At 40.2% G+C, this 27318-nt stretch overlaps 1 protein-coding gene across 10 annotated transcripts in view; it reads left to right on the forward strand.

Annotated features, from left to right (window-relative positions):
- The first annotated feature begins 1601 nt into the window (after positions 1 to 1601).
- The window catches only part of MARK1 (microtubule affinity regulating kinase 1), a 60642-nt gene continuing 34925 nt past the window's right edge, over positions 1602 to 27318 (forward strand). For 5 of the 10 annotated variants that reach the window (XM_064446288.1, XM_064446293.1, XM_064446292.1 and 2 more), the window contains exons 1-3: positions 1615 to 2035; positions 24535 to 24738; positions 25435 to 25488. In XM_064446288.1, coding sequence (XP_064302358.1) covers positions 1985 to 2035; positions 24535 to 24738; positions 25435 to 25488 — 309 coding nt within the window. In that variant the 5' untranslated portion in view covers positions 1615 to 1984. Of the gene's footprint in view, positions 2036 to 24534; positions 24739 to 25434; positions 25489 to 27318 lie in introns of all 10 variants that reach the window. The other 5 variants (XM_064446289.1, XM_064446294.1, XM_064446290.1 and 2 more) reach the window with 3 other exon arrangements.

Genomic DNA, 27318 nt, shown 5'->3' on the forward strand with positions numbered 1-27318 from the left:
GCAGAGTCAGGCCCCATGCAGAGCCCTAGACACAGCCTTGTTCTTATTTAGGATAAAAGTGAATGCATTTTGATGAGCTAAGCAACCAAACTGGGTTAATATCCAGTTTGTCAACAAACTTGTTTTGGCATGCTGGGTAGACCCTGGCTGTCTACCCTGAGTAAACCCAGTCTTGGATTATTTTGTTCCCAGAAAATTGAAGGACCCTGAAATTTCCCTTGCAACTGGTAGTGCCAGCTATGTGAGGAGAGAGCTAGGAGCTCACAGAGGCCCTCTCAAGTATTTGGGAGGCTTTGGGCTGAGGACTAGCTGGGAACCTCTATCATTCCAGACAGACAAATCATGCATGCTCAGAGCAACATGGTGCTGAATGTGCAAAGAGCAAGTCCAGTCACACCGCTCGTACAATGCAATGATGTCCTCCGCCTGTGCCTGCATCTGGAAAACTCCACTGTCGGCTGACTAGTGCTGAGCAGCTGGGGGCACCTCTTGAATCACACCAGAACTAACACAGCCAGGACTAAATATACTCTGTTTCATGTGTTTACCTACAAATATAGGCACACACATATATATATAACCTATTAATATATATATAAAGAACAATCCGTGACCTTTCACAAGCACGAGGGCTTCCTGGAGATAGACATACAACCCATCAAGTGCCTTCCAAATTCTTTTTCATCAGGTTTTTCAGAACAAGAATTGCATTTACAGCATTTACGAACATGTTTACAGCCTCAGCTATAAAAATCTGTTAAAATAGCGCAATGGAAATTCAGGCACATTGTCTTTCTTTTGATGCAGGGGAGGCTTTTTTTTTTTTACAGATTATTTTTAGAATTTGGTGAAGGGTTTGGCTGGTTTTATAGCAAAAGCTGCTGTCATGTAAATACTAGTAACTTCTCAAAGACAAAAATGTGTGTATGGTTCTAATTTTAAGTACATGAGGTCATCGGTTAAGTGTTTGAGGACTGTGTGCTGGTCAGACACGAGCAGATAGATGCAGTGCAGAGACTCTTGTTGATCCGATTTCAGCTTCAAGTGGGTTAAGGAGGCCGGCTGGCTCAGGCACACACATAAAGGGCTTGATTTACACAGATGCTGACACAGGGTTTTAGGAGCCTCCAGACAGTCTGTGACTTGCGGACTCGGAGCCGTGCGGGAGGCGGGCAGGGCTGCCCCATCGCCCTTCCCAAGGCCGACTCGTAGTAATAGGAGAGTCCCTGTGGCGACCCACTCGCCAGGCTGCGGCGAGGCCCGACGCCCCCGTGGGCCCCGTCCCTCACCGGGGGTCCGGGGGCTCCCCAGAACACTGACTCCCCAAGCTCCGCCGGCCTCTGAAGGAAGGGTCCGGCCCCTAGGCCTCCCTCACGAAGCAGCACACCTGCCCTCGGCCCAATTCACCTCGGGGCCGGGCCCAGCCTCCCTCCCGCTCCGCTCTGTACCCCGGCGGGGCCCGGCGCGGCTCCACCCGTGACGGGAGGGACGGTGGTGCCGGCGGAGGCCGCCCGCCCGCGTTTGCCGCGCCCGCCCCCACCGCCCGGCGCTTCCTGCGGCGCGGGGCGGCGGAGCCTGGCCGTCGGGGCGGGGGCGGGGAGGAGGAGGGAGACGGGGAAGGGAGCGCGGGGCAGCGGAGGGAGGAGGAGGAGTCGGTGCTGCCGCCGGATGCTGCGAGGAGGCGCCGCGGTCCCCCTAAGCTGCCGGCCGCTCACCTGAGCGGGGAGGAGGAGGAGCCGGCGGCCGAGCTGCGCGGAGCCCGGCGGCGAGGCGGGCGGGAGCACGGCGGGCGGAGGGTCGGCCGGCCGGGCGAGGCCATGGCGCCGGGCGCCTAGCGGGGCCGGCAGCGCGGCAGGAGGCCCGCGTCCCGCCGTCTGCGCCCGGCTGCCGGCAGGGTCGGCCGGCGGCCTCCGCCGCGGCCTAGGAGAGCGGGCGGCCTTCCCCTCAGCGCGCCGGCTGCGGCGCCGCCGCCGCGGCCCACAAGATGTCCACTCGGACGCCGCTGCCCACCGTCAACGAGCGGGACACGGAGAACGTGAGTGCCTCGCCGGGCTCCCCTCCACCGAGCCCCTTCCCCCGCCCGGCGCCCCCTCCGCGGCCGCCGCTCCCCGGCACCTGGCGCCGGCCGGGCCTGGCCTGTCGCCCGGGCCGGGTACCCGGCGGGCCGCGGCCGTCCGTCCCCTCGCCCGGCGGGCCGGGCGCTCCCCGGCGCCGGGCCGGCACCGCCGCCTGCCCGCGGCTCCGGCTCCTCCATGCGGCGCTGCCGGGGCGGGTCCGGCGCCCTGGGCTCCACGTCGCCCCAGCCCGCCCGCGGCCGCGGGCCTCCCGCAGGCTCGGCGGGCTGCTGTCGCCCCGCACGGAGGCCGGGCAACCCCTGCCGCGCGTTGCCGGGCCGGGCAGCCCTTATATGTACTCGGCTGGAGCCGGCGGCTGCGGGCGTCCACAGGCGCTTGGCTTCGGTCCCCCGGCGGGGAGCGGCCTCCAGCCCCCGCCGGCCGGGCTGCCCTGCCTTCACGCGTCCCCTGCGCTGGGCACCCCCGCCCTGGGCCACGGCACCCACTCGTGCTCCTTCTAATTGCTTGGCGCTCGGCCCGGTCTCGCCTTCTGGGATTCTTTGTTTGGTTTGCACCTCGAAGCCGGTCCCCGGCGTTGCTATATTTCTTCCGCCGTTGTGCTTTGTGTTGTGCCTGAGAGCGGCTGTTGTCGCAGTCTTGGTACCTCCCGAATTGATTGATTGTATCTTCCTTTGTGCTCTGTTTAAACATCTTTGCGCTCTTCCTCTGCTCCGCCCGGACTTGATCGAGTAGAAGCATAAGGTTGTTCTCCATTGTGGTGGTCTTCCCACAGAAAACAACCAGTCTCAGTTACGGTAGACAGAGTACCTGAGAAATCTGGAAATCCTGGGCCGTGTCTGGTCCTGTCCATCACTGGTGATTATTTAAATAGGCAGTAGTATGGGAGGTGTGGAATTTTCATCTTGGGTAAGGGGACCATTATTAAAAGAGGTATGTTTGGAATGTGTACTAGATATCATTAGTTGCCTTTGGGAAAGTGGGAGAAGGTGTGGGAGGGAAAAAGTCATACGAAATTTAATGCATGCAGTCAAACTCAACTTCTCGTTGGGTGGACAGTGATTAGTAAGAATGAAGGAAGATGGCCTGGTGGGATGAAATGGGTTGAAGAAGATGCTTGTTTGTATTGCATCAATCCATAGAGGTTCTGGCCAACAGTAGGAACTTATGATGTTTGTTACTGTACAAGCCAAAGCAGCAGTGTCTGCTGAATAGGTTAGTGAGATATATGAAATGAGAAGAGGATTTGGAAGACAAAGAAAACAGAAATGAGATAATATAGGTAAAGACGTGAAACCGTAGCTTGGTGTCTTATTATAACGAGCTTTTAGTATCTGTTGCTCAATGGAAGTTTAATTGACGTAGCAATATCAGTGTGGTTACTAGTTAAAGCTTAAAGCGAGTAGATGCATTTGGTCAGTCCTAACTCTTCATGGGCTGATGAGTCCTCTATTAGTGTCGGAATGAAAGCAAGTCCTTGAGATGAAAATTGAAGTTTAGATTTAATTAAATGACAAAGTCCAGGTTCGAGTGATACATGTTACTTATGAGTCTCCATTTCAAACATATATAGGAATGTAGATGAGGGATAGATGACAGGAAGAGATAAGAAATATTTATGCATATGTCCAGTAATATACTACATGAGACTTGCAAAGTACATTTACACAAGGTAAATGGAAATATTCTCAAACATCATCAACTTTTATAGAATGAAAACTTCAATTAAAGTGTTAGTAGTTCATCTAGAAAATATCATGCTACTTTTGAATGCTCTGTTTTGACATCTAGAGATAGGTAGGAATTGTTTTTTATTATACTGTCCTAATCTCCAGGTATCTGGATCTAGGGTATCTAAAAGAAACAGGTTTGTATAGGATATCAAAATACTCAAACTTGCACATTTGGTCCTGAAAATCTTGGTATAAGTCTGTAACCTAATTAATATAATCCTCCAGTCAGATAAACAGTAAAGAGCCCTGTAGTAGTAAGTTCCCAAATCTGCAGAAAGTAATTCTAGTGTTGTCATTAGTATGGCATTGTCTGTGTTTTGGAGCAGAGATCTTGAGGTTGTCACGGCTGCCCTCTGTGGAGCCTTGGGAAGCCCTGTCTGGTACCCATGGTCTCCCTTATGTGAGACCTTTTGCTGAAGTGGCAAACGTGGGATGAAGAAGGAGATGGTCCATTGCTGATTTCCTGAGCAGCGTTCCTTGGTTTAAAATGGACGCTGTCAGGGGGAGGTGAGACTCTTAATTTACTTTTAATGTTCTTCCTTCTGCTAATAAACACTAATGGACTGGCAAAGCATTTGTGCTGATGGGTCTTGATGCACAAAGTTTAGCTGGTAATCTCTGGGTAACTGGGGCGGTGAGTGGTGAAGGGAGAAGTTATTGGAAAGAGTGAGGAGTTAAAGAGCAGCATAAGTAGGAGTGGTTTTGGCCTGGTAAATAAATCCATCTTTGTAGTGCATATTTCCAATTCCTGAGTACGTGTATTAGCAAAGTGCTCCTGTGTTCTGCAGCTAATGGTGATCTTCAGGAGAGCACTCTTTTCTTCGGTCTCATGTGCGTGGCCATCTCAGCCATGCTGCTCCATTGTGTGACTCTCAAGGGACAGACTGTAGCTCTGTATCCTGGAGAGAGCTGATTGATGGTTCCGAGTACAAACCTACATACGCGTCCAGCTGTGCTTTGTACATGGCGTGAGGTCGTTGCATGAAATATGGGGAACTACCCTACCACTGCCACCCCCTGTCTCTTGGCAGCTGCTTTCAGTGCTCTTTAAAATAGGAAATAAATAAAAATTCAATGTATGCTTTTCTCAGTGAGTATGCAAGTGTGTGTTCTGTCATTTGAAAAAAAAAATTAATACTGTACTAATTGGATATAGCACCTGCCATAAGAATATATGTTCCTTGAGGAATTATGGGATTTCCTGGTGGGATGAGTAAAAACCATGCATATTTCTGTAATTCTTTGTGCCTTTTATCCCACAGCGCCATTTGAAAATAGTCTAGAAGGGATAAGATCATGTAGCAGATTACTTGATAAGGTCTTATCAGAAAGCTGGAGTGAAAGGTACAGGGGCTGCCGACAATGGACAAACAACAGGTGGAGGGAAGCTGTGGTTGTGAAACAGTATGTGTATAACTGATAGGTCTGTGTTCTAGAAATTCACACCCTTTTTTCTCTTTCTTTTCCTTCTTGCTATTCTTTAGGTCTCCCACGGCTATGTTTAACTTTGCTAGTATATGTCTGTAAATATTTTTCATTGGAAATGTTATTTTTCTTGAATGAAAGCTGTGTTTAAGGAAACAAAATAGAATATGATTGTCAAACACTTAGTCCTATTGAACAGTTTATTGGGAAACTTGGGGAAATTAATGGGTGGAGGTGGTACAGTAAAGATTATTTTCATGCCTATTACCAGATTTATTTTTTTCAAGTGAGGGGCAAGAGTAGTTTTCAAAATAATAATTCTTCTGTGTTTTGATTCTTATATGCGTAACTATTTACAGCTTCCCATGATAGATTTTATGTAGGCTGCGGTAGGTAACGTTTCATGGCATTCGAACCCTTGCAGTTGGGGTTAGTTTGGGTGAACTGCGCTTCCCATCTCTGCTGAGGCTGGAGGAGGAGAGGGACAGGAATCAAAAGCTTTGAGCTAGAGTAGCTCTTTTGCTTTAATTTGAGTTGGTATTAACTGAGAAAAGAGGGACTTTTATGTCTTTCCCTTCATATTATATTGTATTGCATCATGTCATTAAGTTGGGGAATGGTTTCCCTGAATTAAGGCAAAAGGAAAGAAATATGTTGGTAATACAGTCTCTTAAATGTTTTTGGGGAGCTTTGTACAAGAAAAGATTCATAGAGGTTCAACAGTCGGCTGTATACTACTTGCTTTAGTAAAATTAATAAAAAGGAGAATGCTGTAGTTTGCTTTTTCTGACATGAGGACCTCTTAGTCTGGCATGAGAATACTTTTTTATTCTCCCTATAGTAAGTGTAATTTAATCTTTTGGAGGTATTACTATTATTTGTGAAGGCATTACTATTATTTGCGTAGTGGTGTTACCCGTCTAGCTAAGTTTTAAGGTATTTTTTGCTTTGTACTTTTCAGACGCATAAAAGTTGGTTAATTCTGCTGCAGAGATCTTGCATGTTTATGGTGGTGGAAGGAACAAACAAGGCAGGAGTGCTGGATGATAACACTGGCTAGAGTCAAGGAGGAATGTGGCCATTGTGGTTTGTCTTACCTAGCCTGTGCCATATAAGAATGATTAAGAGATGTCACAGCAGAGGGAGTTTTAAGGAGGGGTGATACAGTGACCTGTGATTGTGTGATTTGCTTCATTATCATGCAAATAATTATAATTTTAACACTCATACCCATTTGGAGGCTAGCAAGAGAAGGATGATGTCTCAGATGCCAGCTAGAGTGGGTGTGGTTAAGGATGACTTTCTGATAGTGAAGGCAAGTAGCCAGCTGCATTTTCAAGAGGGGGAAAAAAACTGAACAGGGCAAGAGATAGGATGGAATGGAGTGGTCTGGTTCGGGTAATAATAATAATTATACCATGTTTAATTTCTTCCTGGTTGTTGGTGGTTTTTATTTTGGTTTTTTGTTTTTTGTTTTTTTTTCTCCTTCTGGATTTGCTTTTGCACAATAACGACACATGGTTTTGATTTGGACCGAGGGGGCGTGGGAGAAAGTATCTGACAAGAATTCTCGTTCAGTGCCTTAAGCAGAAGAATGGCCTAGTTTCCAAGCCTTACGGGTTCAAGAGTACAGCTGTATCTCTCTTATCCGCAGGAGATGGGCTTTAGCAAAGTGGAGAATGCCTGTGTTTTTTCCTTGTAAGATTATTTTCCTTGATCATAAATACACCATTAGGTCATATGTTTGTTTCAATGGTAAGAAGAGGGCATGTTCTCCTAATCGTATTTTAAAGGTTTGTCCTTTATACAGACTTTTTTTGTTTTGGTTCAGGTCTTGGGCAAGCTCTTATGTTGTGCGGTAAAACATATGTTTAGCTAGAGCATTTTGCACGGAGAGAGCAAGGTTCATTTTGTTACGAAGTATGTTATCCATCTTGAGGTTAACCTAATTGTAGAGAGTCATGGGACAGGTGATATAGATGTTTAGTTTCATTTTCCTTCTGTAAAGAAATAGTTTGGAACAAACAAGTGAAAATGTAGCTTCACACTTCAGTGTTCTATCTAGGCATTGTGAAAGAGTACATAAAGTTCAGAAAGAGTTGGTGCAGTTTATACTACTTGTAACTTTATGTTTACCTATGAAGTATGAAATTACACAGTTTGTGGTTGGTGTTGTGAAAACTACTTGGTGTGGTCAGTGGAGTTAAACGCTGAACTAGAACAAGAAGATTATGATCCATGGAGCCTTGTTACTGGTGGGGTCTCTACCATCATACTTTTCTGATCACACAGACTTACTCTTTATATTAATACAGCTTTTTTTAATTGTACACTTGAAAAGTTTTAATCATCAGTAAAGACAGGATATTTTTTTTTCTCATGGCACCCAATCATATTTGGAAATTAATATTTCTACTATAAATGTGGTAAGCTTCTACCATCACAATTGCTGCTGTTTAGGAGAGGCAGCTCCTGCTAACTTCTAATTGATAACAATAGTTGAAACATAGAAAAAATAGTAATTTCACTTTTAAGTGCAGATACAGTGATTTCTGTAGAATTATGTTCTTGATCAGTGATTTGTATTTGCAGTTGCATAGTTTTTTTTCTTGTTCTCAGAATTTAATATAGACCTGGCCTTAATATCTTACTGATGTTTGAGAGAGAACTTACAGATTTCTTAGAAATTGGCCTACTAACAGCTTGAGAGTTTGAGCAAACTTTTCAAATGTGATATCAGAGAGATAGCATTTTATCGCTTCTGTTTAGATATTATCTTTTAGTAGCTTCAACCTTTCTTTTTTTTTAATATACATTTATGCTCTGTGCTGCCCTCCAGGTTAAATATAATACTTTTAAGTTGCTGCAGCCAGTGACGTGTTTCAAACTTCACTTATTTGTGTTGTGGTCATGACATGATGTATTAATTTTTTATTGTTGTTGGTAACGCAATGCTTGCTTTTTGTGGTTGGGGTTTTGTTTTTTGTTCTGGGGTTTTGTTGTTTTGTGTTTTTTTTTTAATCTTTCTGGAATTTCAGAATTGCCAAAAAATTGGGTTTTTATGACTTCACATTTTTTCTGGGTCTTCATTCTCAGATGTTTACTCCCCTCTAAGTAGTGGTAAATTAAGAAGAAATTAAGTAGTGGTAAATTAAGAAGAAATCTTCTTCACAGTTGAATCTTTCTGAAAACAACTGTGAAAGCAGGAAAGTTCCATTGAAACATTTACATCATTCAGTGTAATGAATATAATGCAGCTGAATCTGGGTTTTAATAATAAGCTCTTTCTCCACATCAACTACCAAGCCTTTTTAAATTGTTAACATTTTTCTACTTTCTTCACGCTATAAATGAACATTTTTTGTGTGTGTGTTCTCTCTGCTCAGTGCTAAACTGAGCTTTAAATTGGGCCAGTTGTATTTCATCTAAGAAAGAAAATTTTTCCAATTTTTTGTTTTTCTGTGAATAACTTGGTAAAATAGTAAAATCAAAGGATTGCTGAGATCTTGAGGTCAGTTTAAGACTTCATAGTTGTATGTGATGATGCAGCTTAGACAGTTTTTGGTTAGCATCTTGGCGAATCGAAGATTAAAAATTTCAAGAAGGATAAGATGGTCCTTGTTCTTAAGGCAGGGGTCCCTGTGCTTGTTTCATCTTATTTTTGCTAAGTAGTGACCAAACACACTGTAGCTGTCATGGTAAAATAGTTTAAGGCAGAAGCACTGGGAAGTACTCTCTGTGCTTATCATAATCCTGCTTCTTTTTGAACTGAGATGGCAGTTGAAAAAGAAGTTTTGTGTTTTAGGGTTCGTTTTTTTCAGATGAGCTTTCTGTTAGGGATTTCTTATGTATGCTTTCAAAGAAGACACCAACTTGTGCTGCAAGACACATGTTCACAGTTGTAGTAAGGTGTCTGCACAGTTAAATTCAGCTGGGCTACAATTAACCTTTAAAGCAATGAACCAGACATACCCATGGAGCAGTGCCACGGCTTAGGCTGTAATGGTTGATCAATAGAGTGTATTTGTGTAAAACCCAAAAGCACAGGTTTTCTGTGCATCTCTAGAATGGAAGATCATTGTTATTCTAAAATTCTCCATCTTACCAGGACAGATGATTGACAGTCCCTTTGACAGTCCCTTTACATCACGTCATGGAAAGCAGGCTGTCTTCTGATGGAATAAATGCATTGTCTGTCTGTTTTCAAGCTCTCGTATTCTGTTTGTTGTATATAGATTCAGGGAAGAGTAATTTTCCTTCTTTTATCTTGCCATTCCTACGCTTGTGGGACACCTTAGGTGTAGGCTACAGGTGTCACAATGAGAAGTGGTGCGCACTCCACGTATTTGGCATTAACGTGGTTTACGATCAAGATGACTTTTGTAAAGACTCCTGCTGAGCTGTTCAGTTTTTAAGTGCTCAGTACCAATAAGTCCTGGCCCTTTGTGTGCAAACTCTTTCAAGCTTGCTACATTTCATAAAAATGTAAGACATTTTATAGAAACCTACATTCATAATACAATAATACAGCGTGTTTTGAAAAAAATTATTTTTTCTTCACACTTGCATTCTTCAGAAATCTGGTAACATATCAGTAAGGGGACTGTTGGTTACAATAAGCTTTAGCCGGTTTCATTATTTTAATTTCTAAGCTGTGTGCAAAATCTAAAGAAGCACTTGAAAAAAAAAAAGAGCAGTAAAACATTCTTTAAATTTTTCAGTAATTTTGAATTCTGGGTAAGTATAAAATGTGATATGTGTGTTCATAGTCCTAATAATTTCTTAGATAAGGACTGATAAACATAGCTGAGTTACACTGAGGAGGGAATGAAACATGTTTATGACTCCAGATCAGCGTCTGCCTTGTCCATCATGACCCTAATGGTGTGTTGGCAGCAAGTAGGAAAATAATCCTGTTTTACATTTAAACTTGTGGCATGTAGAATTCACAAAAGTAGCAAAATGAGAGATCTTAGAGCAGAGAATGATATCCAAACTTACAATATATTTTAATTGATTCAACATGAGAAGCTTTGTCCAGTTGTGTTGTAGAATTGTATTTTAAACATACATAGTTGTGATATGGACAGCTTGACTAATAAGACACAACTTTATTTCACCTCTGATGAAAGCACTTGTATAGTACATCGATGTTAGTGTAGCTGAACATACAGAGTTGCCGGATAGCCCATGGCAGTCTTTTGCAAGAGCAGATAATGATGATGTTACTGGTGACAAAGTCTAATTGTTTTTGTATTATAAAGTAATAGTAGTACGTGATAACTTTTAAAATCTCAAGCAGAGACAAAATTAGGCGAGGTTGTTAGGAAGAAGTGATATCTTTCATTAGATGGATGTGGTTGGAAAGAATAGATTAGATTTGGATAGATTAGGCTCTAGCAGGGCTTGCTGTAAAGGCTCCTGCCCAAGGCTAACCTCGTGGTAAAACCTGTAGTGCCTCTGCTCTGCTGCACTTCTGTAGGAGAACCCATGCCTTGCTCATGATGCAGTAAAATACACACCTTCTTGTAAGTGGAGGCACAACCTTAGTCACTACAGCAGAGTGCTATTTTCGGCTCTCTTGGAAGCTTTCATCCCGGATTCCTCCTTTCCCCACTGTTGGTTTGTATCTTTTCCATCTTAACTCAATACTTAGGAAGAAAGTAAAAGAATAATGAAATAAGACATCTTTTACTTGTCTCCAAGCAGCCCCCTTTTTCAGAGGGGAAAAAGGCTATTTATTTGTAATCTTAATGTTAGACATCATTGCATAGACCATTTTTCTTATTTAATCCCTCAAATATTTGGCCAGTTTCATTTTAAGCCTGGTGATAGTCACATTATCCTTACATACTTCCCAATATCCATCTTTCTGAGATTCCATTTACCCATGTTTATTAAGTTGCTGGCCATTTAATACCTGTAATTTCCTATCTTATCACATTCTTCCCCCCCACCTTGTTTTCCCCCACATTTTGCTTACTAATGTGCTTTTGTGCTTGAGCTTGCATACTTGTTGCCAACTTCCTTATGCTTCTCGCTCTTTCTGGGACCTTTTCCAGTTTTGCTCATTTAATGACATAAGCAAAACCAATACAAAGCTGTACTAAAGCTGCATAGTTGTAGCTCCTGTTCATCCTTCAAGTAATACCCTTTTGTATGAATCCCAAGGAGCACTTCAGTATGGGGATAGTCGGAATTGTAAAGCTAAAGGGAGTCAAGAAATGCTTTGCTGTGGGTGGGTTGGGGGGAATTGTTTCTGGTTTGGGGTTTCTTCTTGAAATTATTAGTAAAAAGGATTGTTACAACTTTAATACTCATCAGTTAGACTATATTTTCCTCACTCTGCATTTCCTTCTCTCCCCACCTTGTAAAGTTACTGTGCTTTCTTCTTCCAGATAACAGCAGAAAGTAACCAAAGCTTTATAGTGAGTAGTTAGAAAAGACGTACAATTTTTTAATGTCACTTGTAGAGAGAGATTTTCTTCATAAATTCAGCAGCTACGTGAGGAATTTAAAGAGTTGCAGTTAGGGAAGCAAAGTGTAGGGCGTACATGTAGCAGCAGTGTAAATGACTTGTGCTTAAACAGTAAATATCTGAAATTCTTTTTGAGAGTACATGCTTGGCTTCAGTTGTATATAAGTATCTTTCTAATTCTTAGATGTTTCTGTCATTACTTAAAATAAGCAGAGGCATAGCTCAAAAATTCAGAGAATCTCATGCATTAAGGAGAGTCTGATTTTTGCTGTGGAAATTACCTTAGGCTGTTAAATGCTGCACTGAGCTCTTACAGAGGATATGGTTGTTTTCCGCAAATAGATTACATGTGTAATATATTTACTCATATCTCTATTCCAGATAATATTATTGATTGAAGGTAATATAATTCTTTAAAGCATTTTGGGTTTTATTTAGTAATTTTTTTCCAACAGTAATCAGATTTTCTTCCCCCTGCAATTATGACAGTAAGGACTGTCTACCAGTGGTCAAAAAAAATCAGGAAAATGTATTATTTGGTGAAGGACTAAAATAGTGTTTTCCCCTTAAGATCAGACTCCAGAAGGAACAACAATTGTAATCATTCAGTACAATGAGTTGTATATAGAAAATATTAATAATACTGTCTCTGAGTAGTCTTTACCAGGCGTACCTGTGTGTAAAAGCTTTTCAAATTTGCTCTTCTTGATTTGATATTAAATGAACAAGGCTGGCTGCTTTTTAGAGTTCTTCTAGTGATGGTCATAAGATGCACATGAACAAAGAAAATTTATGAAAGCACTTCACGATGAAACTCTTGCTCCATCTACTGCATAGTCCAGAGAAATCTTATCTACAGAAAGTTGGTATGAGCAATGAGAGTTGATCTAATATAGATGCTGGAATTAGTCAATGGAAGACATAACTATTATTAGAGAATGTATGCCTACAGCCATGTTCGAAGGCTAAGGGAATTCTAATCCCTGAACCTGTGCAAAGCAAAGTAGACTGATAAAATAAAAACTGCATTTAAAGGTCCTTTTCAAAAAAGCTATTCTTGCTTAGCCAGTGATTGCAGAAGTATAGTGCTCATATCAAAATCAAATTTGAGGTTTTCTAAATATTATTATTGTTGTTGTTTTGTTTGGGTGTCCTTTTGTAAAACTTTGTATTTTGGTATTGTGTACAAGCTTTCTCATGGTTACTCGTTAAATCCATTTCCTAGTGGTGTGTAATATTTTGTTTAAATAGAATTATTTTCAAAGTGAATGGTGTCAGGCCTTCTGGAGTAGCACAGAAGAGACAAACTGGACTCATCAGTTTGTTTTTATTCCCTTCACATAATAATTACTAACCTGAAAAAGCTGAATTAAATATAGCACTTGACTATTAGACTAGAGTTATGATGAAGTGAAATGTTACTGGCGCATGAGCCATTTTCCTAATTTTGTCATGATTTAACTGCAGATATTTCTAAGGCTAGCTCAGTGACTGAAAAAACAGAAAAAAGAAGGCAGTAAACTGGGAGACTGTCAAGTATATTGGCAGGTAGTACAGTTATATAATGGAGTTAAGTTTACCTCCAGATAATTTTTGAGAAAGGGTAGACAGCTGTGCCTGATTTCAGGTCAGCTGTTGGGTGGTTGGAAGATGGTAGAAAATGAATAGCCGCTTGGTGAAATGAGTCAGATATTTAACACAATAGCTCTCATCCCCTGGGACTGGAAGGGTTCTAGTTAGTTTGGTAAATTAGGGAAAAAAATTACAGATGGGAGTTCTCAGTGAGACTGTGAAAATTTAGGGATTGCAACATTGCGTAAGGGGATCTGTGATCATCCCTCTACAGTGCTGTGGCTTTCCTCAACTCCAAAGAGGCAGGGAGCATCTTAGGACTGTGGGTAGGAGAGGGACCCTTGGCAGGCTGGTGGTGGAAGAGAGAACATGACATTGCAGTCTGACTCATCCTAGGACTTGGAATAATTTGGTGATGTCCATTTGAAAACTGCATAGGATGACTCTCCTATAAGGTTTTGAGGATGAGTTCCCAATTGCTGGTAACGGGATTGATAGTTCCTGTCACCTGCTGACATTACCCTCAGATTCCCATGACTTCTGCTTTCCGGACTTTCCCTTCCTTAAGACTGAATCAAATGAATTCCTGTTTTTAATATGAGACAGCATCTGATTAGGTAAGCCACCTCAGCTGGTGTAAGACATGTTGCTCTAGTGTTACCCAAAGCATTTCAATGTCCAGCTCAGGACAGAACCAAGAGTTGCCACTGCTAATGGTGAGCTGAAGGCAACCATTGCTGATACTCATTAGTTGCTGTACCTCACTGTCTAGATAAAGAAGACTGGAAATGCCTGACTTTGACAGTTTGCATGCTGGGGTACTGTCTAAAAGATCATAGCTGGGGATCTGGGATTTCTCACCCACTGATTGTCAAGGACTGGAGAGAGAAAGTAATGTTTTTTTTTTAAATTATTTTTTTCTTACTGTTGGATTGTTTTTTTGTTTTAATGACTGTATTCATTTTGAATACATAGTAGTTTTTGTTCAATCCTTTAATAATAGATTCTGTGGTTTGTATTCTTAAGCTTTATCCATATATATATGTGTGTACATTATTTCTTCCACATTTTCTTAACACTTTATTTTAATGGGCTGGTTAAATCCAGCATCTATTATTTTAAATATCTTCTTTGCATCATTTTTTCTTTCACTTCCTTTGCTGACATATGTAAAATGGACTATTTCATTTTTGCTCATTCTTTTTCTTGTGCTTGGCTTTTACATCTCGTCTATACTCTCACATGATTTCTTTTCATGGTTTGAATTGAGTACACTGACATTTCTGTGGTATACGTGTGATTATCAGTATTCATAATCTACTGTATTACTATATCTGCCTGTTTAAAACATAAAGAAATTTTTTTTTTCTAGTTGTATTCCTCAAAGATTTTGCAAAGGAATATTGCTGCTGTTTGCCTTTTTTTGTTGTTGTTCCTTTTTTTCAATATAGCTTCCTAGTTGCATATATTTGTGAAGTTCTATACTGTGGTAGTTTGTGATCATAAATTATCATACATAGATTGTGATCGTAAATAAAGAATTGAAGCCCAAAGATTAAAATAGGTGGTTGCATGTGTTTAGAAATGAGGGGCTCTGAGGAGATTGTAGTCTAAGCTCTGTATAGAGCGCACTCTTTGATCATAAGATATGAGCTGGTCCAAGGGGCATACAGTATTTGGACAGCTTTAAGTCAAGCATAAATCTGTGCAAGGTTGGGAGTGTATTTGCTAAGTTGAAATGTGGTGTAGCATTATCCACATAAAAGTAAATAGTTACTACAGCCCAACTGAGGACATTTTATTTGATCTGTTAATTAACACTTATAAAAAATGGGGCAGAGCACCCTCAGCAGAAGACTGTCTTCATTTTGCTTTGGTTTTTTTTTTTTGAGTTCACTGTGTACCTCTACACCCGCTGGCTTTGACACATCATCATAATCTTGCTCTATATGTAAAACATGCTTTACTCTTTCAGAAGACCAACTAAGTTTAGTTGTGTCCTTATAACTTCATCTGCAGCTCTTACCATCAGATCAGACTCTGCTAGATTCTTCTTGGTAGACAAAATCATTGTAGCTGAATGCTGCTCGAGTGCAGGCTCGTTGGTAGAAGTGTCCTATGCCATCTGAGGTGCTTCCTCCTCTTAGGAAGGCAGCTGGTTTTCCTGTGCCAAAATATGCATTACTCATCAGAAAGTTAACCTTTGTATCCATACGTATGAAAAAAATATGTCTGCAGAATGCTTACTCTGATTAAACCCTGGCTTAATAAAACTACGTCTCCTTGGCAGATGGGGTCCAGTAGGCACTCTGCACTTAAGTCCTCTGAGGCAAGACTTGTTAATGACATCAGAAGGCCTTGCTGCAGAGAGAGGGACCAGAAAATACTATCAGGCCTTGAAACTGAAGAAACTAAGCTATTATGCTCTAGTGCAAGAGGCCATGAAAGTGCTCTCCAGGTCGGGAAGGATTCCCTGCTCCTCCCCGGAAGGCTGCAGCTGCTGTGGAAGGGCATGAAATAGGCCCTATTAATCTCCTGTAGGTCCATGCAATTTTTTCCTCTTCTAATTCCCAAGGTGAACTGGTTCCCCAACTACTTCTAGATGCATTTGTGTTGTATACTGTATTGTATGAAGGGAAACATTTAAGATGAGTCTCTGTACCCTTTAAATTAGGTTTTTAAGATCCCTAAAAGGTATGTCTCAAAAGAATATCGCAAAAATCCTTCTGAATATTGGGTAATTTCATTTGAAACATGACTTGACACAATCCTGAAACATCAGAGGCCTGCGTTGCCCTCCAATTTATTTTCTAGGACATGTGTGCATCATTTAGTATGTATTGCCATCAGGTTGGATATTTTAATTGGTCATCTCATCACTTTTTAGAAGCAGGCTTTACTTCAGAAAGCTAATAAGACCTTGAGGTAAAATAGTCTTCAAAATAAGATGGTGATCTCTCTTGATGGATTTGTCACTGGATCTATTGGATGAATCCAGTAATGGGGATGGAAGACTTTAGAAATGCTGTCCAGCTTGCTAAAGAAATGTTAAAGGTGCTTTGCCCATGCATGTCACTCCTAAATGGTAGCTTCGTAAGCTGCTCTTCTGTCTTACACAGCCAGTGCAGGTAAACAACAGAAATAAGCAAGTCAACTTATTTGTTTGGGGGCTGGGTTTTTTTGGGGGTGTGGGTTTTTTTCCACAGTTCTGGTTTTCTACCTTGTTGTAGAGTGGGAGCAAGTATCTCCTAGGTAAAGTTTCACTACTGGTGTTGATTTGCCTCTGGATTATCAAGAAAAGTGGTGTGATCAATTTTCTTTTTGCTGTTGTTCCTGTCCTGATGGTGTAGTTCCACAAGAGCTTAACACGGAGCTGCTGTGGCCTGATCTTCCCCAGGCTGGGTGTTCCGCTTTCTCCTTGGGCCTGTGCTGACACTTGAGAAACCATCTGGGTGTGCATGCACTCAGGGAGAGAGTTGCTAGGTTTTGTCGGCCTTGGCTCCCTGTGTTGGCTCTCCATCCCGCTGCACCAGTGGTAGTGCGGTTGTAAGTGGGTGAAGGCATGTAAGGAGTGTTGGGTCAGCTTCAGCAGCCAACGTGCCACATGTGGACTCTTCCAGAGCTGTTTTAGGTATGCAATGGGCAAGGAAAAATTTCCTATTTCATAACCTTTGAGAGAAAGAATGAGTTAGGATTCAGAGCCTGGTCCCAATTAGCTGCATGTATGTTTTCCTTCTGTAGAAGAAACCTCAGCTGGCCCAGAAGACTGCTTGTTTGATCATGAGTATGAGAGACACTTAGCTCTATAATCTAGTCGCTCTTTTGTGAGTAAACCTTGCCTCTTGCTGCCATTCTTCTCATCTGGAGGAAAGCCTCAGTCTTCCAGATTGTAGCCTCCGGGCTGTAGCCCTTTCCCCTCGGTTTTGAAGTTCAATATTAAAGCATTTTCCACTTCTTGTAGTCCTGCAAACACTTGAGAAGCTCCATGTGCCTGACATGATCCTGAACTGTAAGTTGTTTCATGTCTCTCTTCTCCTGCCTTTCATCAGGCCGCTTGAAAAGTGACCTGGCTGCATCATTTATAAGTGCAATAAAAACTGCTGCCAGTTTCCTTTGCCAGAAGTTTCGCTTTCTGGGTGTGTTCCTGTTCTTGTTTGGTTAGTTCAGTTAACAATCAACATGAGCATTTCATTTTCTTTTTGTTTTACTGAGGGTTTTTGAGCAAACTGTGAGTGCCGTGGCATTCAGCAGCAGTGCCCTGTAGCTGCCTGCGTCTCCAGGTGCTGGCAAGATGTCCTGGGTGAGCTGGGAACCCTCCCCAGGAGCTCTGTGCCAGCAGGTTTGAAGATCTCATGAAATAAGTCAAAAAAGACCGGTAAGGTCAAATTGATCAGCTCCTGAAGAAAGAGCAATGGCTGGCAAGGAATGTTGAAAGAATTCTCTGTGTGTCGGGCAGTGTTTAAATGTGTTCAGGAGGCTGCAGCAGGAATAGCCTTTCTCCTTCCTTCCCCCTCCCATAAGTGCTTTTCTTTAAAAACATGGGTTCATGTTAGGTTTTACGGGTGAGGGATATTAACCACTTTGTTTTGACAGGATAGGAAATGTTTTACTCTTTTGCTTCGTAGGGTTGGCTGTAGCTTATGGTACTATACCAAATGACAAATAAAAATATGTAAATGTAGAAGGATTTTAGGAAAAACTCTCCCCATCTGCCTCGGTTCTACCTGTGGTTTACTGCAGCAGCTTCTAGCTGGCTTGTCTCAATATTCACTGGGGCTATGGGGAGGGTTCAATTTTGTTGTAGCAATTAATGGAGATGATATGGGCTGACTGTCCTGAATTAGCCCTGGAAAATATTGTTTGTATGTTAGGGATGAGTCAGGAGGGAAAGTGCCAGGTTGAAATAACTGCGCCAATTCTGAGCGAAATGGAACAAAGACAGGAAGGTCCTGTTCTTCTGCACCTGCGCGCCTGGCCGGGCTGAGGCTTTAGGCCCAGGGCGAGGAGGAAACGTGTTAGCTGAGTTCAGGTTACAAGACCTGATTTAATGCTGCGAAGGTACTTGTTTTTCTAAAATGTTTTGACTGACTTCCCAGGGGAGGACTGGTGCATTTTTTTTTTTTTAAATCCTTTAAATAAAAAATTATTCCATGTGATAATGAACTCCACCCTTCCATATGACACTGTTTAAAAAAAAAAAAAAACCCAAAACAAACTGGGAGCAAGCTTATGATAACATGGACAGGATTTATGACAGGTTAGCATCACCATATGAAAATTACCAGTATTCTGAAGAACCTTGTGTACGAACTGCTAAAATCCATCAGTTAGCTGTGTATGGAGCGCACTGGTGGATGGTGGGCTGTTTTCTGTCCTGAGTGGCTTCAAGTACAGATTTATAAACATTGTGTCCTGTATAGTTTGTGATTAGAAAAACAATTCTGTCTGGAAGTTGGCAAGCTTACTTCTGATGTGTCTCGCAAAGCTACATTGAGCACTTGAAAAAACAATCAAACAAAACAAAAAAACCTACCAAAACTTCTAAGGGGCTTAGATACCATAGTAACAAGCACAGGATAAAATTTATTCAATGCTCAGCATAAGTTTACCTATCACCAGCATATATATATGCTTTTGGAAAGGAATCTTTATTGTGTAACGACATTAAGGGATTGTACTTCACCTTGCAATAGAAAGATTTTACTATTAGATTTGAAGTTGTTTTTTTGAAATACGGAATAGTACAGTTGGAAAGAAAAGGAAAGAGACACAAAGAATAAGGGGAAGTTATTTTATTTAGTATCTTACTTGGTACATTAGACTGTACTCTATGCTTGTAGTTTGGATTTTTTTTAAAAAAAGGTTCATCTAAAATGCCTTTCAGAGTTACAGCATCAGTTAACGAAATGTTTCCATATGCTTGACTGAGGCCAGCTTTATTCAAAATCATTGTTTCTTATTGCTAATAGCTTCAAGCTCTTTCAAAAGTTCATGCCTGGAATTCCTACATATTATGTAAATCTGATAGAAACAGAAAGATGCAGATGCATGTGTTTGATTATTTTCTTTGTGCACTCTGGAAAGCCTATGGGAGCCAGCTCAGGGTATTGGGTACAAGTTAAAGACAAACTTTTCACAATTTTGTCTGATTCTCTCCTGTCTTTGCCATGCGTTGACCTTGGTATCTGATTTTAAATTTGTATATACTTTTTCCCTTATTGTGTTTTGTTTATTTGTTTCTTGGGTTTTTCTGAGCTTTTCTGAGTTTTTCTGTGTTTTTTGTTTGTTTGTTTTTAATACTATCATGCATTCCCAATCTAGTATGCATTTAATTGCTGATAAGAAATTACGGAAAGAATTGTGTGCATATACACACATTCAGTCTTTTTAATTGTTCCCTCCAAAGCACTTTCATGTACGTCCAAAAGGTATGAAAAATCGGAGTATATAGTGCTGTATTAATGCTTTGATTGAGATCAGAGGTGCTTTAGTAATTGCAGTATGATGTGACTGGTGCACATGGCAAGAGTAAGCTGTGATTTTGTGCAAATGTGAGGTTTACCTGCAAGAGTGAATCCCCTTGTTCTGGCACTAGCTGATGGATCAGGTACTATCATCTTGTGCAGTTCAGAGTTGCAGCACACTTAATACCTGTAAATCTGGACCTCTTGATATGTGATGTAGAAGAAGCTGATCTGAACATCTCTGGTTTCTACATTGAGGTTTACCAAGATCTTTCAAAAAACTGGACTCTTCTAGTTTGGTTTCTTTGTTATTTCATCAAAAGAGACTTGCTTGAGATGGTTTGCTAGCAGCTCATAAGGCCTGAAGGAATAGTTATAGACAGCAAGCAGTTAAAACACAAAAGCAGCTGGATATCTAGGACACTACTTTTCATCTTTCTCCCCTTTTCTTCCCCTGTATTGTGAATCAAAGTTGTGGCAGATCAGAGCTGCTTAGAAGATGGTCTTCTAAACCCTTCAGACTCACTCTGTCTGGGCTAGCTATTTTGATTACCTTGCAAAATATGACAGCTGTTACAAATGCTCATGTGTATGGCACATGCTTGAAAATGTTTGGAGTTATGAATATAAAAATTGGCTGCAAGAAACCTAAATTCAGAACAGGAGATAATATTGATAGAGGAAATGTGATGATGTGCCTTCTCTAGCATCACGTGTGCATACTTTGCGTCCATGGTCTGACTGTACCAAGGAATTTGCCTTGCAGTAATTCAAGAAGAGGAAAATTCAGGTCCAAGATGTTTGCTTAATCAAGTGAGGTGTATTTGTAGGGAGACCAATGTGTGGAAGTTACCCTGTCACTCAGAAGGACTCTAGAGGCCTGTAGTGTTTGATTGAGAAAGACACTGTGGTTTGGTGGCTGGAGTAGTTTTGGGGACTTTTTAAGAATAAGCTGTAAGAGCAGTTAATATATGCAATGATGTAAGTTTATTTACAGCATATAAGCCATGACAACACTACCCCAGTGGCAAGCTAAGTGGCTAAAGGATGCTGAATAAGTAAAGTACTGGAGTACACGCTTTGTATCTACTTGGTGGGGTTAGTTCTTCTGCACTTTCTCAAAGATAAATGTGTCTGGTCGTGTCATCTTGCTTTTGCAAAGCTGCCATGGGTAAACAAGGAAAAGAATAGTTTTGAGTCTTGGAAGTGATGGGTCAGGTTAACTCTTGTGATTTTTAGTGCCATTGACTTTCTGTAATAATTTTAATGCAACGTGTCATGAAACAAATCTAGTTAGGAGTAATAAGTGTTAATTGAGCTCTCTTCAGTTGCAATCTAAAATTGAATTCTAGAGTTTGAGATTTCTGAAAAGGTGGTGGGTTTTGGTTTGCATGGGTTTTTTTCTTGTTTGTTTTAAAGGCTTGACTAATGTGCAAAATAGCTAAATGGCTGCTCTAATACACTGTTTCAGCTCTAAACTTTTGTTACTGCTGCATCTTTTGTGTTTAACATTGTTTTATTTTAAGAAACATCTAATTTTGTGTTGACTTCTAAACATTTTATTTAACACTGACATAAACTGAACATAAAGGGAGTCATGTTTATGATGTACTATAAGGTAGTGTTTCCCACTACATTTTAGAGAGAGATATAGATGTGTGTGTGTATATATATATATAAAAAAGATATATTATCAAGGTATCTAGAGAATTATCAGAATCCTAATTAAAATCCTATGTAGGAAATGCAGCTTGTTAGCTGGAATTGTTTTTAGATGGCAGTGAACTTCAAGGGTAGTGGTGGTTTTTGACAGTCTCCTTGTTACCAGTACCCGGAAAAATTTCTCAGAATTTAGAGATTGTTCTTCTGAAATGGCATTTTTAAATAGCCACGTAATAGCTGATGCATAATGAATGAACGTATTCTAATGGACCAGAAAGATCGTAAAACTACATAGCCAGTCTTTCTAGACAGTGTGTGGATATTGCATTGCTGCTGAGGAATTCAGCTTTAGCATTGTTTGGAAATAATCTCTGAGTTGCTGTTATTTGACTTAACTTGATTGTTTGAGGTTTCTTAGGGGTTTTTTTCCAACATCTTAACCTTGTTATGTTTTGATTTCCTTGAATGCTGATTTCTAGAAGTTGATGAGTTACTAGTTTAAATTCTTCTGTACTTTCCAACAATAGCAAGCTGTTAACGTGCAAGAGAGAAGCCTATTGCAAAACTTAATATGAATTTCATCCAGTGCTGTTCAAATTAAAAAACTACACACATTATATATATAATGTGGCTCACAAAGAAAGAAACTCTACCTTCTTCACGCATGTTTTCTGTAACCGTCGGGCATAGCTGGGGTGAAGGGTTGACTCTGAAAATAATCTGTCTATGAGGGAATAATTAAGAAACTATCTGGAGGAGCTCAGTGTTTCTGTCACAAAAATCCAGAATCGTCATGACCATGAACCTTGTTACTTGTTTTTTGGTTGTTTTGTTGTGGTGTTTTTTTTGGCCTCTTCAGATTTGGTTCTGTGTTGTCATATTGTCATTATGATTTCCATGTTAAATCTGCATTAAAATGATCTGTCCTCTGAAGCCATCTTTCGCTTTGCCTGTGGCATTGGTTTTGCTTGCCTATCCAGCTGCTTGTCTAAAAGATCCCTTCAAGTACCTACTGGAAGCAGCCTAATCCTATGAAACACGTGAAATTGGCAACTGATACTAGGGTTGCTAATGCTTCTGGTAGGCATTGTATTTCAAGTAGTGAAGATCTAATTGTGTGCATAAACAGGCTCGAAGACTTTTAAAAATTGCTTGTATAGCATAGTGCTGTAGCTCTGGACAGGGTTCTAGGTATGGCTATAATATTCATTACTAGCACCATACAAATACTGTTCTTGCGGGGTGTTTTCTTAAGCAAGACTTTTATTTGGGCTGTGGTTTATTGCTTGTAGGACTAGTGTCCGATGTTGAAGGAATGTTTCAAGGCCTCTTTGCCTGGAGCTGTCCTTCTGATCCTCTCTTCCCAAGTCCACAGAAAGTATTTTAATTACGTGCTTCTAAAGGATAAATACTATTGCTAACGTCTTATTTCATGGTTGAATAAATTTGTCTGATATACAGAATCTAAACACGCCTGGCCTGCTTGGTTCTGCAGTAATTTGGAAAAAAGTTTAGTGGTGGTGATATAGTAGTATTTTGCAGAGAGACTCAGTTAATGAGAAGACAAACAGAAAATTATATTTAGGACCATTCTCCTGGCCATAGTGAATAATTAATAATGCTGGAGGTGATGTAAGCAGAGTTGTGCTACATTTGGAAAGAACATTCTGGTTGTGGTATACTCCTTGTTTTTTCCGGTTGTGTTGCAGCTGTTTGCTAGTTTTCCCAATTTTACTAGTACTTATGTCCCCAAATAACTCTGCTTGGCTCAATGGGACTAATTGTAAGCCTGGGTTTTTACACAGGAGGGGTTTGATTCCAGTCTATAATAAATGCACACACTGAAGCTGGAAGCACTTCTTTAAATTCCATTTTGAATAAGAAAATAATTACTTGCATAAGGAATGACAGGTGAGATTAGCATAGGCCAATGTTAGGTTGGGTATTGGGAGAAACAGTGAAGCTTCCTGCTGCGTTCTGACTCTACATCTTTGACCTTAAGCTGAAAGCAGAAAACTTTGGTCTGTAAAGACTTTTTGATTGAAGCAGTGAATAATGAGAAAATATTGAGGTGTCTCGAGTTCTGTTTGGGCTTTATGCTTAGCAGAAACTGAGTGAGCAGGGAGTAAGCATGCCTTTCTGTTGCAAAATCTGAAAACTGGTCTGAGAAGACACTGTTTCTACCTACAGTATTTGCCTGCCTTAAAATCTGTAACTTAAAAGATTAGAGGCTAAATTTTAGTGGCAAATGGATACAAATGTTTAACAGGTAATGTTAGAAAGTGTTAGAAATACTGAAATGCTTAACACCCTTTGGACATCATCTGTTAGTTTGGTTTCTCCTTGGAACGTTTCCAAGCCCCATCTGTATCTTGCCCCTTATATACTTGGAAGTTAGAGAGTACAGAAGCACGCAGATTTCAGTGACTAACATTTAATGTGGGATGATGTGTTGGCATGCATTAAAAATAACATCCTTTTAGTTCTTGAGACTTTCTGAGATTTAAAATATATTTATGAGATACCATGGAGTTTTCTTTTTAAGAATAGATTCTACATCATTTTTTTAGAAATAATATTGCTCGTTACTTGTAAGTCATAGAAGTTCTCACTTTAAAAGATGCAAACAGGCTTGGGAAACAAAGCTTACTTCAAAAATATTTTTGTCATAATGTTATTTGAGATGAAGAAAGTTAGGAAAAAAATAATTGAAACCTTGTTTCCAAATATGCCAAAACACAAATTTTTTTTTTTACTATGTATTTTTAAAAGACTAAATGTTGTTATGATTAAGCAAGTTTATTTGCAACATAGTGATGTCGTGTGTAGTTAGTCATACTTTCGTATTTTTAAAAAAGTCTGTAATGGTTTGTTGGTTACTGCCTAGGTGTCTCTAGTTTTACTTTTGGAGCTGGTAAAATCTTCCTGCAAACTTTTTTCTTGAGACATGCATCAAACTCTTCCAAAAGACAGCATGTTCTGCTTAAGCTACCATCCAAAGTTATCAGTTATACTTGCAAAGGAAATAAATTACTCCCCTATACACCTTTTTACGCTTTTAGTCTATTCTGCTGCAACTGTGTAAAATCCAAGTAGCTAAATTCCCAACTATTTTATCTGCTTTCCAGCATACCTCTGTGGATGGATACACTGAACCACATGTCCAGCCTATCAAGTCAAGTAGCAGACAAAACATCCCCCGATGTAGAAACTCCATTACATCTACCAATGAAGAGCATCCTCACATTGGAAATTATCGCTTGCTGAAAACAATAGGAAAAGGAAATTTTGCCAAAGTGAAACTGGCAAGGCATGTGCTTACTGGAAGAGAGGTAAGCCTTTAAAAAGAAAAAAAAGCTGACAGTGTTTTATATTCTCTTTGACTATCTTTATAATAAGTATTTCTGCTATTCTTTTACCTTTCTCTCCTGAATAGGAAAAAAAAAATGCTTTTTTTGTCATCATAAAGGAAGATGCAGAGAGGCTGTTTCAGGATATAAGAAAAGTTACCTGAGGTGCCCAGGCTTTTTCCCTCTAACCGCTAACCCTGTTTTTTTAAAAATGTAACCTCTTGGTGAAGAGATCAAAAAGTTTGTTGCGCATTCAGGGGTTTTTTGGGGGTGGGAGGGGGGTGCATTCATCCCCAAGCATTTTCCAAAACCAAAGAGAAATCTATTGATATATAGATTTTATTGATGTTGATAATGTATTCATAGATCCTTGATATGAAAATCTATTGATAGATAGATCTCATGTTTGGAGGGCCTGGTTTTACAGTGGACGGAATAACATTGCTCTGTCCAAACACTGACAGAAGTACAAAACTGACTCTGTGGTGGTACCATCTGGTGGCAAAATTCTGCTGGTAGGTCTTAATAGGTGAGAAATTTTGCTTGATGAAATGCACAAAAGCAGACACATATGCATGTCTTACAGGCAAATCTACGCTTTTGCTCACAGAGGTGCAATATGTTTTTGTTCAAACATTTTTGAGTTTAATAATCCACGGTTGGTTGTTTTTTCCCAAGGTTGCTGTGAAAATAATAGATAAAACCCAGCTAAACCCTACTAGTCTGCAAAAGGTAAGAATATACCATAACATCTGAAATTCTATAAATAGTTGAACTGTGATCTCTTATTTACTTGACAAAAATATCTGGTCCCGTTATCTTGCTAAACAAACACCTTTGTGTATGTATGACCTTGGCAGAGAGTGGTATCCTGCTGTCTTTGCTATAATGTGCATGTGCCATTTGGCTGAGGGTAGTTACTCTATGTAGTTCCTATGTAAACATTGCTTACTTGCTCACTCTTCTTCCTTATCCATTTGCTCTTCCTTCTCCTTATCCATTGCTGACAATAAAATTTATATCTAATTAGGTACACAAATAATTTGCCAATCTAATAAACTGAGATGTAATGCTGTAAAGGACAGTATTTTTCTTGGATTTTTTCGTTAATGTAGGAAGTGGGTTTTGTGGATTTATAAGAGTGCCGATTTTTATGGCTTTAATGGTTGGGCGGGGGGTTACCTTTGTTTTAACATTGTTTCAACTTTAATAAAATTTCTTAAACATAAGGGACCTTTGGCAATTACTTTTTATGCATAGAACTGACGAAATGACTGAATGTAATCAGAACATTCGTGTGTGCTTGTGCCTGTAGATAGAAATTCAGAAGTCCCTCATAACCTTTGTGATAAGTGTTTTAACAAACCCCTGGGGGTTTTTGTTTGGTTTGGGGTTTTTCACTATTTGTACATATGTTTGGTTTTGGCTGAAGCACAGAAATGTTGATTTGTCATAATGGAGGTTGTCCATTATAAAAATTTGGGATATTTTTTGTTCATAAATACTAGACTGCTGCTGTCTGTATCTGTAGGAATGAGAGAAGGAGGCAAAGACTTACTGCTGTTCTTTTATCTGTGGATGCTGTTACATTTATTTTATTGTGTAACTTTGGTTATGGGGAGTTATAAACAACTTTGCTCTAATTTCTTTTTTCTTTATTTCTTTTAACTCTTATTTGCTTTAATTTCTCTTCTGTAGTATTTTTGTTTGAGTATGGGTTCTTTGTGATTTGTTTTTTTTAATTCAACCTCCTGTGCAGAGTCCATGCAAAAGCTGTGCTATCCATAAGTCCTATATTCTGTATTAAGGAAATCTCTTTGCTAATATTTGAGCTAGCAAAGAGAGACCTACAGAGGCAGTACATGACATATTGGGGAAATCCTGTGCTGCTCACATAGCTTGTTTCCTACCTAGCTTGGTATGCTAGGAGAGCTAGGTGAGTTTGTCTCATTGTTGAGCAATGGGAGAGTAAAAAACTTCCTAGAAAACTAAGCATGAGAAACTTATTCTGGGATCATTGCTTTAATGATATGTAAGTTGTGTTTCACACAAAAATATTCCATAATCGATTAAAAAAAAATCATTCCAAGTGTAAATGAAATTTTTATAGCCTACACAAGATGCTGTCACACTGCACAAGTAGCACACAAAATATTTATATAATAGAACATTGCTGCAGTTACTTGTCTTTTCTGAGGGGGAAGCTAATAACAAGAGAAACATTTTTAGATACAGTTAGAAGCAGTTTATAGCAGAATTAAAGACTGAAGTTGGATTTAGTGATTTAGCCACAATAACTTCTAGAAATATTTATCCCATGCATCTTCTGTTTATACTGGGAAGTGTCATAATTTGTTGGCATAAAATTTTCCTTCTAACATCTTGATTGTCACGTTCGGGGGGTGGGGGGGTGGGAATCTTTGTTCTGAAGCTCTAAAGGTCTTCAGCTTCCTCCAATTTTCTGAGAATTTTGAGTGAAACAGAATATTGATTCCCTGAAAGCTTTAAGTAAGCTTAATCACAGTTTTTGCACAGTCACTCAAGCGACTGTAGGTTTTTAAA

Source organism: Phalacrocorax carbo, chromosome 3 (genome assembly GCF_963921805.1).
Source record: "Phalacrocorax carbo chromosome 3, bPhaCar2.1, whole genome shotgun sequence".
Classification (NCBI taxonomy): domain Eukaryota; kingdom Metazoa; phylum Chordata; class Aves; order Suliformes; family Phalacrocoracidae; genus Phalacrocorax; species Phalacrocorax carbo.